Source organism: Hemicordylus capensis, chromosome 2, assembly GCF_027244095.1.
Source record: "Hemicordylus capensis ecotype Gifberg chromosome 2, rHemCap1.1.pri, whole genome shotgun sequence".
Lineage (NCBI taxonomy): Eukaryota > Metazoa > Chordata > Lepidosauria > Squamata > Cordylidae > Hemicordylus > Hemicordylus capensis.
The window spans coordinates 105969191-105983479 of record NC_069658.1 but is presented as its reverse complement, the minus strand read 5'-3'; the positions used below and the strand labels follow the sequence as shown (position 1 = coordinate 105983479).

The 14289-nt window shown below is 43.0% G+C and overlaps 1 protein-coding gene across 7 annotated transcripts in view; it reads right to left on the bottom strand.

Annotated features, from left to right (window-relative positions):
* TRPM3 (transient receptor potential cation channel subfamily M member 3) overlaps nucleotides 1-13905 on the bottom strand; it is a 598368-nt gene extending 584463 nt beyond the window's left edge. For 4 of the 7 annotated variants that reach the window (XM_053291352.1, XM_053291346.1, XM_053291355.1 and 1 more), the window contains exon 1: nucleotides 13410-13904. In XM_053291352.1, the coding sequence (XP_053147327.1) occupies nucleotides 13410-13586 (177 nt within the window). In that variant the 5' untranslated portion in view covers nucleotides 13587-13904. Of the gene's footprint in view, nucleotides 1-13409 lie in introns of all 7 variants that reach the window. The other 3 variants (XM_053291345.1, XM_053291347.1, XM_053291350.1) reach the window with 1 other exon arrangement.
* Nucleotides 13906-14289: the final 384 nt, after the last annotated feature.

Below are 14289 nucleotides of genomic sequence, written 5' to 3'. Positions count from 1 at the left end.
AATACATTGCATTATTCATACTACACAGATATGGGTGCCTGTTGAAAATGATAGTGATAAAAGTTTGGGGCTGGGACATAGACAAAGCAAGAGTGAGAGTTCCAGGCAAGGAGGCAGAGGGGCTTTGAGACCTCCATATTATGTCCTACAATTCATAGTGTGTGTATTTAAGCCTCCAAGAAAAAGATTCACATAAATATGTTGTTCAATGGAAATAGGAGACAAGCATATTTACTAAATCATTGCATTGATTTCACCTATCATACAATATTCTTCCCTATTACAGAGTACTAGTACAAACATTTATAACACTGTCAATCACTGCTAGTTTTATTTTCCTTATTTAGCCATGTCCTTTTAAAATTCACCAATTACCTGAATCATGTCAATGATTTATGAGAAGGCACCCAGGATTCCCCCCACCCCATTATCTTAAACTGGTGAAAAATGGGTCTTTCACAACCCCTAAAAAAGAAAATTGTTCTCAGTCCAATGTACTACGATATGCTTTTAACACCTGCTCCTCTGCAGCAGAGCTGCTGCCAGGTTTGTAGTGACCCTTGGCCAAGTGCGTTTGTAGACCTCCCTTTGCAGCAGTAGCAAGGGCAGCTGCAGGCACCATATTTTTTTTTAACCTATAACATAACACCCATATCTTGTTGTTGCATCACAAAGCACTCTAAGCCGGGACAAAATCATGTATTAAATATGCAATAATATTTATTCAGATAATTTTAATATTTTATTTTTAAAATATAAGACAGTTTTATAGCATAAACTTTAAATTTAAAACAGTTTAAAAAAAATCTCAACAAATATACCAAGGCAAAATATTTTTTTTAAGGCCAAAAAAAGAAATATCCAATATATGATCTACAAAATGTATACCATGAAGATTGCTTGTAAATATGAAGGAAAGAACAGTTAAAATGCAAACTACAAATGAACAGTTTGTCAGCGATTAAAAAAAAAATTTCCAGATGCATTTTGACCTCTCCCAGTCTTCCTCAGTGGCCCATTCAAGGAGTTAAATCAGCTTCCAAAGACTTATTTAATATTTTTATTCCACCCCAAACTTGCTTCTCTGGGCAGTTTACAACCAAACAAAGACAAACAGAAAAGGTTAACACATTACAATAATTTAAAATTTTAAAACAATATTTAATTAAAAGCCTGGGTGAACAGATGCATCTTTAAAGATTTGGTAAAAATTGCCAGAGATGGAGAGGTCAGAGATTGACAAAAATTGTCAGAGATTTCAACTGGGAGCACATTCCAAAACGCTGGGGAAGCAGCGAAGGCCCATCCCCGAGTAGCCACCAGACGAGCCGGTGGCAACTACAGACAGACCTCTCCTGATGATCTCAATGGGTGGTGGGGTTCATGATGTAGAAGACATTCTCTTAAATACCCAGGGCCCAAGCAGTTTAGGGCTTTATAGGTTATAACCAGCACCTTGTATTTTGCCCGGAAACATATCGGCAGCCAGTGTAGCTCTTTCAATATGGGAGTAATGTGGTCTCTCCGAGATGACATAGAGACCAACCTGGCTGCTGCATTCTGGACCAACTGCAGTTTCCGGAGTACATACAAAGGCAGCCCCACATAGAGCACACTGCAGTAATCCAGTCTGGCGGTTACCAGCATATGTACCACTGTTCTGAGATCATTTATCTCAAGAAATGGATGCAGCTGGCGGATCAGCCAAAACTGATAGAAGGCACTTCTGGACACTGTCTCAACCAGGGAGAGTGTCTGGGACACCCCCAGACTGTGTACCTGTTCTTTCTGGAGAAGTGTGCCCCCACCCAGAACAGGCAGATCAAACGCACCCAAGTTTCGACCATGCACGATTACTACCTCCGTCTTATCTGAATTCATCCTCAGCTGGTTACCTTTCATCCAGCCCATTACTGCCTCCAGGCATGCATTTATGGAGGTTATGTCATCTTCCAATGATGTTGGCACAGAAAAATAGATTTAAGTGTCATCTGCATACTGATAGCACCCTGCACCAAATCTCCTGATAATCTCTCCCAGTGGTTTTATGTAGATGTTAGGCCTATAGTTGCTTAACTCTGAGTTATCCGATGCAGGCTTTTTCAGAAGAGGTCCAATAATTGCCTCCTTAAGACAAGGAGGCAGCCTGCCCTCCCTCAGAGAAGCATTTATAATCTCTACCAGGCCTTCTACAATAACTCCCCTGCCAGGCAGTATAAGCCATGATGGGCAAGGGTTGTAGCCTCCACTTTGGGTTAACATCAAATGGTCACTCCTTGCAACTTGTTCTTTATACTATACAAACTAATCTCCTTTCCATCTGTACTTCTTTTAATCAATTCCAAAACGGTGCATCAACAGGTTCTCTCCACTGGGAAAACTACTTTCCTTCAAATCTCTTTGGAATACTCTTTGGCAATTTCACTGGCAGGCACCACTCCCCACCCCCAATGATACAATGCCTTACCTCTGCCACTGCAACATATGATGCAGTGGTAAGGGCATTGCCTTATAAGTAAAGGAAGGTGGCAGCCACTAGCATGATTGTCAGAGAGTGCTTTGAGCCACCAGTAAGCCCCTACAAGCATTTGCAAGACTAGCAACAGCAACTTGAAGTGCTTCTAAGCAATTTCACTGTGGCTGCCATTTTGTTTCACCAGGGCCTCAAGGCTTTACCTTGGTTTACCAAGGTAAACCAGCTCTCGGGTATTTGAGAAGCACTAATAGAAGTACACGCACAATGCTATACAAAAGAAATGAGCAAGTTCGCTGTAACCGCAATCAATTGCTTGCCTTATGACTAACAGAAAATGCCTCTCCCAGTAGTGAATGAGATTTTACAGCATCTGTTACTGTTGCAGTCTAGCTTAAAGCAACATTTAATAAGCTTAGCATTTCCATTCTCCCATGAATTCTTTCATATTGTTATTGCTCATTTTCATGGACCAAAACCCAAAACTTTATTTCTCCATGGATTTCTAAAATCCAAGTAACTGCTTGATTTTCAATAGCATGAATGATCCATTAGCATGAACAATCCCATTCAATGAATAGAATCAGACTGAACTCAAGCTGTTAATTTGTTGTCCAAGGGCAGACAAAATTCTTCATGGCATGGTATTTAAATACAAACCCAGGTCAGAGATGTAGGAGTTGCACACTAGGAGTGTCACAGATTATCTAGTGCAGTGATGGCCAATCTTTTTTGGCATACATACACATAAGCCTGAAATACAAATCTCTAGCACACACTACCCATGCCTTGGGGTGCTTTTACCTCTAATCTACCGAGCCGAGGGCTAGGCAGCAGCATAGCATACTGGAGAGTCAAAGAGAAGTGCAGGCCTAACTCTCTACTATATGGCCAGACTGGGGGCACTGAGAGGGCGGTGGAATGTATGTGGGGAGGGTGCCGGGTTTTGAGCAGAATGGGTGCTTAAGGGTGGGAGTTGGGGCACAGGGGCACCCCACAGATGGGGCACATCGGCAATATGCCCCATTACCCTGTGGGCCAGTCCGATCTTGCTCTACTATAGTTAGGCCTCTAGACCTTCCCACTGAAGCCAAAGTATACTAAAAGCCACAATTCCTTCAGCAGAGATAGCACATGAATCCCACCTTTATAGAACACGGTTGCTATTGCCAAGCAGTATATACAACCCTAGATACAGGGGACAATGACCAAGACCTCAAAGAGCCCGTAAGACAAAGGGCTTACAAGAAGCCAGTCAACAAACGTTAAAGCAATGAGGATGTCATGGTTATAGGAAGGGCACTTCTACCCAATGAAAAGTTAATATTAATAACAATATTAAACTTTGTTAGCTGCCCCATAACAAATATTTCAAGAAAGTAATGGTGTCAGAGTTAACCACACCTCTGGCTAAGGTCCTATTAAGAGAAACCTGTAATTGGCTTATCAGTAAACAGCACATGGAGGGATGGGGGGGATGGGCAGAGCATCGGGGGTGGAGGGAGACTGAAAAGAAATGGAGCTGATCAGGTTAGACTGCAGACTTAAAATCTGGCCAATATAGGAATCATCACTCTGCCCCCCCACCCCAGCAACACTACTATATGATTATTTAGAATGACACAGTGGAGCACAGCTATGCTAGAGCAAAGGGTTAGGGGCAGATTAACCCTTTTGCTGCCCTTAGGTAAGCAAGGATTTTGCCACCCCTGAGCCCCTCCTCTCCTCCGACAAATTATGTGTTCCAATCCCCAAACTCCAATATACAATATCAATCAGACTCACCCACATGAGATACAGTACAACATAAGCAAAATGCTGCTCCCCAGGTCTCTCCTCCTCCCCACCCCGGCGGCAGCAGTAGGTAGACAGCTGCATAGCTGGCACTGGGTACAGGAAGGATTGGGCTGTGCCGTGGCTGCCTGCCTGGCATGTCATCCAGCAGCACAATAGGCCAGACATCTGTCTTTCTCCCATTTATGGAAGGATGGAAATGCTAAGCTTATTAAATGTTACTTTAAACTAGACTGCAGCAGTAACAGATGGACTACTCACTACTGGGAGATGAGTTTTCTGTTAGGCCTTAGTAGTCATACCTGCCTCTGAGTTTGTGTCCGAATCTCCAAGAGCCTCCTCAAGCTCCTTCTTGCTTCTGGCCCTGTCTGTGTGTTGCTGGGAGGGGACTGGCTGCGGGTCCCGAGTCCGAGAAGGAGGAAGATGATGAACAGAAGCCTCCTTGCTTCCGCAGCTTCCGCAGTCGGGCTCCCACAACCGCATGCACGCCGTGTGCGTGCATGCCTCTCCACACTGGCCCCACCTCCTTGGCTGTTCCCACACTGTGGCCTGGAGTTGATGATTTTCAGAGTCAGACCCCAGCCAAATACACACACAGTGAGTCACTCACTGACATGGAGCAGAGGTGGTAGCACAGGCACTGGCTGGCAGCAGGCTAGCCCAGCAAGAGTGTGTTCCCTCCCCACCCAGCTTCCTTGTAGTCCCCTTCCAGAAGTTAGGCAGGTGTCCAGAAACACTTAAGACCCGTTTTCTCAGGGTTCTAATTAAAATTAATTTTAAACTGTTTAATTGATCTTATCCCGTGAAACTACTTTAATTGTTTCACTTGAGTTTTTAGTGGTTTTTAATCTGTGAAAGTGCTGTTTGTTTTATGTTGTAATTTGTATTATGTACACTGCCTAGAGATGTATATATCAGGCAGTATACAAACAAGTATGATCATTAAAAAAAATTTACCTTTGCTGACCTTTGTTTGCCCTACTGCAGTTTAAAAGGTATGCTGAAGCTTAAATGAAGAACATTGGTATATAATTCAAACTATTTATTCAGCAACAGTTCATTTTTGAAGCCTGCTTGCTTCATCACTTCTTGACACCAGTTTCTTCTGAAACAAGGCTATTTGGTACAATTATCAATCTCCCCTACTTCCCCAAAGATCAGTGGTACTTCAGAAAAGACAATCTACATCTTAACTTTTCCACAAACTCATCTTCCATGTTTGTGGGATAACTTTTAAATGCCACAACATTTATATCAAATGGGCCACAACTAAAGCAATTAAAACCAATTTCAGATGTTATGAAATGCATCCTCAGGAAATAAATATGTTCATGTGTTATAGTACTAAGTGATGAGGGTATGTGGGAACACAAAGCACTGCTGGAAACCAAAGGATGGTTCCCAGCTGTAATCCACACAAAGAGTAACTTAATGCACTCAATCCGCAATGTTAAAGAAAACTTCTGTGCAACTGGAACATAGTTGTGTTCTAAGAAATCACTGTCCAGACACAACAGTGCTCGCAGATTGGAAAATTTTCAAAGTCATGAAAAGGAACAATGTCTAATGATCTGTTTATGATATGTTGTATAATTCAGCTATCACACATCTGTTCCTAATCATCCTGTTTTAGATTCTGACCCAGTCTAATGATGACTTCCTTAAATTTCACCTAAGGTAAAATATGCTCTTCCATTTGTACTTGAGCTATGACACTTTGCATCTTTTATTCTCTTCATAAAATGCATGTGTTAATTCTGGACGACCTTATCAATAAGACACAAATTGTACAGGAGTCAAATTAACCCAGTAGTTAATATATATACTGACAATGCATGCTTAAAAAATAGTCTCCCTTTAAATGCATTTCTCAGGTTCTTCATTTATAAATGCATGAGGGGGACCAGCACAGGAATGGCCTTGAGAATTCACCCAAGTCTCTTTGAGCAAAAAGGAAAATGTGGATTTTAGGACAGTGAAGAAGGGTATTGCAAGAACACAGTGCAAAATTCCACTCACTAGCGGGAAACTAGTGAGTGGTTCCTTCTGATTTAAGCCTATATCTGGGGTTTGTGGATATATCTCTAGGTGTTAGATATTGACAAATGGCTTCAACTTGTGCAGAATAATATGATTTTTTAAAAAAAGAAAGTAATGATTTGGCAGGAGTTACACTTTAATGAAAACCTTCCTCCGTATGCACTACACATTGCAAGTTCTTTCCAATGGCAAATCCTGAGTTTAAAAAAAGGCTCCTCCAACCCCATTTGAGTGAATTGGTTTTCATTAGATTTAGGTCTTATGATGAGTACAAGTATGTGCCAGTCAAGAAGCTTTACAGAACATACTCTGTGGCAAAATATAATGCATACAAGTTTATACATTATTATGTATGATACAAAGCATGACACTGTGCTGGCTAGATTCACTTCAAACTAATGTTTCACCAAGGTAATGCTTGAGTGGAAGTCCTGGGTCCAGGGGTGTAGCTATAAATGAGCGAAAGGGTTCAAAGAACATGGGCCCCCGCTCCTGAGGGCCCTCCAGCTCCATCCTTCCCTATTTTCTTCATTGTCTCCCTCACTCTGGGGGGCCGCCAGAGAGAGGGATGAACACGGGACCTCTCTCCCTACACCCCTGCCTGAGTCTTTTCTTTTGAGAAAACAAAAACTTCTTCAGGTATGGTGACCAGAGCTGCACACAAATGTGGCTACAATAGATTTGTATAAAGGTTGGCTGGGCATTTTAATATTAGCAGTTTTATTTTCAACCCCTTTCCTAATGATCCCTAGCATGTAATTTATTATTGTTACATTTATATCCTGCTCTTCCTCCAAGGAGTCCAGAGCAGTGTCCATTGTTATCTTTATCCCCACAACAACCCTGCAAAGTAGGTTAGGCTGAGACACACGCAACTGGCCCAGAGTCACCCAGTGAGTTTCATGGCTGAATATGGATTTGAACTCTGGTCTCCTCAGTCCTAAAAAGATGAAAGGTTTGTTCGTCTTTTCTCTCTCTCTCCCCCCCAAAAACCTGGTCTCGATTGTAACCCAGGGAGGAGGACAAGAGGGCTGATGATACTTATTACCCAGAAGGAGGGAAAAAATTATTGTTCACTCACTCCAGGAAGGGGAAAATAGAAAAGGCAAAAGTGTTTTCTCAAATTTCTGATTAGTTGGAAAGGGATCTCTGTGATATCTAAAACTTAAGATGAACAGTTTGTTTTTAATCTCTCTCTTTAAAAAGAACAATGGGAAAACCTGGTCTATAACCCAGGGAGAAGGGCAAGAAGAGGGCTGCTGCTTATTACCCAAGGAGGTGGGAAATTATTGTTCACTCCAGGAAGGGGAAACTAGAGAACACAACACAAATTGTTTCATAACCTTTCTGGTTAAATGAATCAATACCTTCCTAATAGCAGAAGCAGGCATCTCAGCTGCTTGGCTAATAATAGCAATGACTAGTCTCCAGGAGTTGACACCGACACGATAGCACAATTCCACCACCACCACGTCTCTTCTCCTCCAAGAAAACCAATCAAAATATTATACCCTCTGCTGCTTGTCCCCCTCCCTCCCCCCTCGCTTCAGGCTCCTGCCCACCCACAACCATGTCATGCCACTGTCCACCCCACCTCGCGCAGCACATATTGCAAATTCAATTTAAGATCAGTCAATCTTACAGGGGAGAAAAGTCAGAACAGATCTGAGAGATGCGCACACCCATTCCAAATTTTGCCTATGTAGGAACTTTGCTGCCATAGGCAGCCGCCTCTCCTGCCTGTCCTTTTATCCGCCTCTGCATAGGGTGCAAGGGGACTTTAACTAATCATCCAAAGGAATGAGTAGGAGCAGCAATGGCTGGGCCACAGCTAGTCTCCCATGGAACTGGATCAAGCAATGAGTTGATGTGGCAGCAAATATGAGTTCAAAATTGGCAGCTTAGGAAAGACTGTCCCGCCAACTTCAACCTCCAGCCCTGACAGGCATAAAGTATGAATCAACTTGAATTTCACTTAAACCAGTAGTGTTGAGATAGTCCGCCAACAACTGCAGAATCTCTGCACAGGCTCAACCAACTCTGGTAGTGATATTCCCCAGAGTCCTTGTGACCTCCGCCTAAGCCATCAAAAGGCCTGGATTCCCAAAGGGATAGGATGAGAACACAGGCTCCTCTTGGTGAAATTTAGAAGGGTTTCATTAGTGGTTTGAGTCTGGTGGTTGCAAGCTTTCTCTCCTCAAATTCCCAAGATGGGGTGGTGGGGAGAAGTGTTTAGGTCACCCTTGATAAAGATACTAGCAATTCAATACCACATTCTTTTCCTGTAGCAAAGCTTTAGCAAGTTCTTTCAGACAATAAATCTGAGCATTGTATGGCTGGTGTCCATGTTAACCAAAAGCTTCAAATACTGAAGTGCAACAGAACTAAACTAGATCATATAAGAGATATCTTTAATGAGTATAAATGAAAATAAGCAGGGAACCTGGAACTCCAAAGTCATTTACAAAACAAGCAATCTTGCAGCAGAACCCAAGTGACAGATGCTGACTTAAGCCTTAAGCTTCTTTTATAATGGCAGAAAAGCCACCCTCCACGACCACATCAGGTGATATAACATAATTACTTTACTAGATTTCTGTTAATGAGTCTACATAACACATACATGAACATATGAAGATGCTTTATATCAGGTCTGACTACTGGTCATTCTGAACTCAATATTGTCTGTTCTGACCTGCAGCAGCACTCCAAGGCCTCAGGCAAAAAAGGTACTTTGTAGCCCTGTTACCAGAGATTTTTAAAATTGGAGGCAATATGAAACAGACTTTATGCAAGCAACATTTTTTGTACTGCATCATTCTCCAATATCTTTGCATGACAAAAAGTACAGTTCTAAACAATGATTTTTCAACTTTACGCACACATATAGAAACATAATGTTTTAAAGTATAGCAAAGCAGTACTTTTAGAAATCCATAGTTAATCAGAGATACTAAAAACATACTATACCAAGAACATGTTTTGAAAACTGGATTTAATATGGAAATAAATGGCACCAGCCAATGAAGCACTTTTCATTTGGTTGAATTCACTGTAAAGAAGTTAAGCACTCTGTTATAGAAATGCAAACTTTCCACCAATAAGTTAGTAGCACTTATAAAAGAGGAACTGAACTACATAAGGATAATTTAATAGGGAGGGGTCCTTATATATCAGTTAAATACAAGCTTTCTAGGCATACTTGAACTTACAAGATAAAAAGAGCAGTTTATAAGACACAGTGAATATCGACACTGTACCATCATATTTAGAAATGGAAAGAGCATTGCGGAGAAACAGAGAATCAGGAATAGCTGAAGACCAAACTAAACTAGTCACTGGAAAGCTGTGATTGGATCTCCTGTTAGGGGTGTGCATGGACCAGTTGCCATGGTTCAGTCAGAATCCAAATTAATTAGGACCAAACCACGAGTCCCCAAACCAGTTTGGTCGAATCCACTGGCTGGGCCGGTCAGGTCGCCAAAGTGGTTTGTAACCAAACCACTCAAACCAGCCCATGGAGGCCTGGTTCATGGTCGAACCAGTCAGTGCACACCCCATCTCCTGTCTATTTAAAATGTCTTGAAAGGCAGCTGGTCAGAGACTGTGTTAGAAGACAGTGTTGGGAAGGGTTAGCCCTTTTCTCCATGATTTAAATTGTCACTTCCCCAAGTTATTTGCATTGTAGTCAATGGGTTAAATCCCCATTACCACCACTATGGTCCCAATCCAACCCCACCAGGCTGCTTTTAACAGAAATTTGAGAAAGGAGAGTCAATCATTAAGCAAGTTTGATTCCAATTCTATTCTGGCTAATTTGATATCAAAAGAGAGCAAAACATTGTAAGGAGGAATCCATACCATTTTAAGTACTATTCCTGATTGACACCTACCTCATGTCAGTATTCTGCAACCATAAGGGCTTGAAAACTTGCTACAGAGAAGTTTTACTTCTCATTTCCACCAAAATAGTTACTATCTGGATTAGAAAATATATTTCATGTTTAGTGACATGATCACATTTAAACTCCTTTAATTAGAAGTCCAGTTTCTAGGTATTGCTATCCATCCTTTTGGTTCCCAGGAGTGCCAAGCACCCAGGATTTTTTCTTAGTCCTGGGACATTAATATGGATAACATTGTTAAAGTCAAATGCAGGCCAAAAGACAAATTAAATAGGTTTGAATTGAGCTTATAGTAATTCTTACAAATTAGAAAACCATCTAAAAACTCCTTTGATTTGAGAGAAAAATTTAGGGACTCAAATTCTCTTAAATAGTATAAGGAATATGAATGTAACATCTCAGATATATTGTGTGCAACCTGTTATTCTATGCCACTTTCCTTCAATGCTTTGACAACATATGCTAAATACCCATTCTATCCCCCAAATCCTCATCTGAAATCTCAGATGCTGTAACTTGAAGAATTATGCACATTAGTTATTTTTACTAATATGAATAATTTGTCACCTGAATATTTGTCACTCAACTTTGTATTCAGGTTTGTCAGGTTTTTTGCCACTAAGATGTCAGTGGGCAACAGACTGGTACTGCTATTTATTTATTGCATCCTTATTTTTCATTATGGTAACCAGTAGTTGCTATCCAGTATTTAATTCATAAATTTTATTCAAAATATAAACGCTACAATATTTTGTTTCCAAGCCAACATTTATAGACACTGCAGACTGCATAGAATTTTCTGTGACATTCAGCTACACAGTTCAAATATCTCATTTCAAATACTTGTTCAAATGTGACACATGGACTTAAGAGAAATACACATTAAAAATAGTGATCATTAATAAAATTATTATTTATGTCAAAACCAAGTTGCTTTTCCCGATTTTGGTTGTCATGGCACCCTCACTACAAATTTTTCCCCTTTGCCTTCCTGTCTTCTTCCCATTGGTATATCAGGGCAACCTGTTGATGTCTTCCTTCCAGCTCAGTAGCTAAAAAAACAGTCATTTCAAAAACAAAAGTACTTCTACCATGTCAACCAGACTATAAAATCGTAAAACCAGAGAACCCTGGAAATCTAGTAGAATCCTTCTCTCTCACACACAGCAAAGTAACTAATCTATTGACATGTTTGCCCTTTCAAGTTTCAGATGCACTTCTCAGCACAGTGGCCATTCTAAAGGTAAAGGTAAAAGTTTTTATATCACCCAGCTTCAGAGATAAGCCCTTGTAACCCAAATGCCACTAGTGTACTATGAAGTCATGATCTAGATGTTTTGCACTTTTTCTAACACATTGTTTTCCAGAAACAAGTTCCATGCCTGAGGAATATAGTCTCAATACAACTCTGTATCCTGTGTTTTCAGGAAATCAAGAGGTACATCACAGATAGAGTGAATGTCTCATTTAACAAGTTTCAAGGTAATGCATTGCAATTCTGTATGTGAGAAGATGCATTGTTTAAAGCCATTTTAGCATACTACTCCACATAAGGAATTGCTATCAGTTCAATAACTGCAAGAAGCTTGCCATCACATAGCAAAAAGAGTGTTTTTAAGAGAGGGTTAAGCAGATATGTCAGTTAAGTGCAAGCAACAAGTAGAATTTACCATTTTTTACTCTAGCCAGTATAGTATAGGGCAAATTCTTCTCAAGAGACAAGGGAAACTAAACCACACACTACTTTTATGCACTGCCAACACATGACAACTATATTACAATGAATAAGAAAACAAACATAGCAGAAGTTTACACTCAGGGGGAAATGTGTTGCATTGGCATAATGATTGGTATTTTGCTGATGTACCAGAAGGTAGTAAAAACAAATGTCATTTAAAATAGATCAAGGAAAGAAATGTTACACTGATCAATCTTGAGGAAATAGTGGTCAATTCAGGTGGTCATTTATTTCCCATCCTAAGGTGACTTTTGTAATGGGAGTCAGCCATGCAAAGGCAATCTCGTGCACAATTCATTCCGCTGGCACTGTTTTCAGAACTGTTAGAAATGTGCGTGTGTTCTGTCCTATAGATCCTAAGGTGGGGGAGTGCAGATCTCCCCCTAAGCATTTAAGGAGTTCTCCCAGTTAATTCCTCCACCAAACCTAATAATATCTCCCCCACAAAAGTCTCTTCCTCCCCCCACCCATGTACCCCTTCCTCCCCCCACTCTTCAAGCTTTCCCTCTGTCTTAAGGTGCATCAAACCTCACAGAGATCGCCATAACATTGATTCTTTTGTCCTGTTCTGAGGAGAAAAACACTGAGTATAAGGCACCCACGTACTGACCACAAGATAGCACAAGCCCTGGCAAAGGCAACCTTGGCGCAGGGCAGGGGATGTGCAGGGCCACAGCAAGAGGCAATGTGTTTATGCAGGGCCAGCCACGGTGGGAAACATCCATGCCACAGAAGGTGCCCTCTGACTCATCTGGCTCTGTGGCACACTCTGGTTTGCCAAGAAGAGGGTGCCACAGGGGCTGGCCAAGTTGGAGGACTGCCACTGCAACAGGCAGGAGCAGGGCTGTCCTTAGGGCATGGCAAGCAGCAGAGCAACCACCCTGAGCCCCACTCTAGACCCCCATTAGAATTAACTGGAAGGGGGCCAGCACACCGCAAGGCCCAGCTGAATTGGAGGGCAGCTGCGGTGACAGCCACTCTGGACCAGGAGCGGTAGGAAATCCCCACTATGACACTGGGGGCAGGTGCTGTGCTCCGGCTCCCCACAAGTGGGAGCATAGCACCTGTCTCCCAGCAGCAGCCATCCTCCAACACAGCCAGCCCCACAGCACACTCGCACGGGGGGCAGGGAGACTCCAGCTGCTGCAAGTTTGAGAGATGCAGGGCTTGGGGTGATGCCTCCCTCGCCCACCCCAAAGGACAGCAGCACCGTGCGGGCTGGTGTCCTCCTCCAGGAAAACCTGCTGACGAGGGCTTTGCTCTCCCTTGCCAAACCAAGTCAAGCTAAGAAGCCTATCCTCCAGTTACAGAAAAGCGGTGCCTTCCTTCGAGGCAACACCTGATGCTCCCACGGGAAAGAGGTCTACTGCGAGAAACAGACGCTCACACACGCGCCACAAATGGCGCCAAAGAGAAAGAGAGAGAAGGGCGGCGAGTGCAGGAGGTCGCGGGGACTTACCGCAGGCTGCTGCGAGGAGAGTCCAGAGCGCTTGGTGGAGCCTTGCCTGGAACTTAACCTCTTCCACGACTCCGCAAATCTCCCTCGACTGGCACTTCTGCTCCTTCGCCTGCCAAGTTCTTCCTTGTCCGAGCAGCCCTTCTCCGCCTCACTGGGACTCCTCCACTTCCTCCCCATCTTTTTGGGGAAAGATACCAAGAAACAAGTTTCAGCTTTCCAGGCGCTTCTCCCGAGTTGGGCAGACTGTGGCCAGAGGTAGGCACCTTCCTCGTGGGAAGAGCCACCGAGCGGCTCGCTCTCAGGAGTTGTCCGCTGGGAGCCTTCTTCTCCCGCTCTCCTCCCAGCACCACCGCCAGTGCGCGCGCTCTTTGCCTCGCAGACACTCGCCGCCGCCCCTCGGCTGCGCTGGGATTCGGAACCGGTTGTGGATCCAAAGCTCTCCTCCTACAGCTGCCACTGACAAACAGCGGGAGGGTGAATCTGAGCAAGCGGGTGTCTCTGCTAGTCGTTGTTCCTAGCCGTTTGTTCTACGCGCGTGGTGGTACCAATAGCAGCCCAAGCTTGATTTTTTAATTATGTTGCCAAGAGACGAGGGAGGGAAGGAGGAAGACAGTGAGCTAGTTTAGCAGGAGCCGTTTTTTGCTTTCTCTCCCTCCGGCTGTTTTTCACTCAGGTGTGGAGCGGGGAAGCTAACGCGACGAATACCAACATTCAAAGCAAGCGGTCGCCCTCCAAGGCGACCTAAAGGAGAGAATTGCTAACCGCTTGCTGGAGCACTAATGTGCGTTACTTAAACCAAGACCATTCACGAGCTACAAGACGTTCCCCGCCCTTGAACACTGTCTTCAGATCAGTAGGAAGATATTAACTAGGGGTGGCA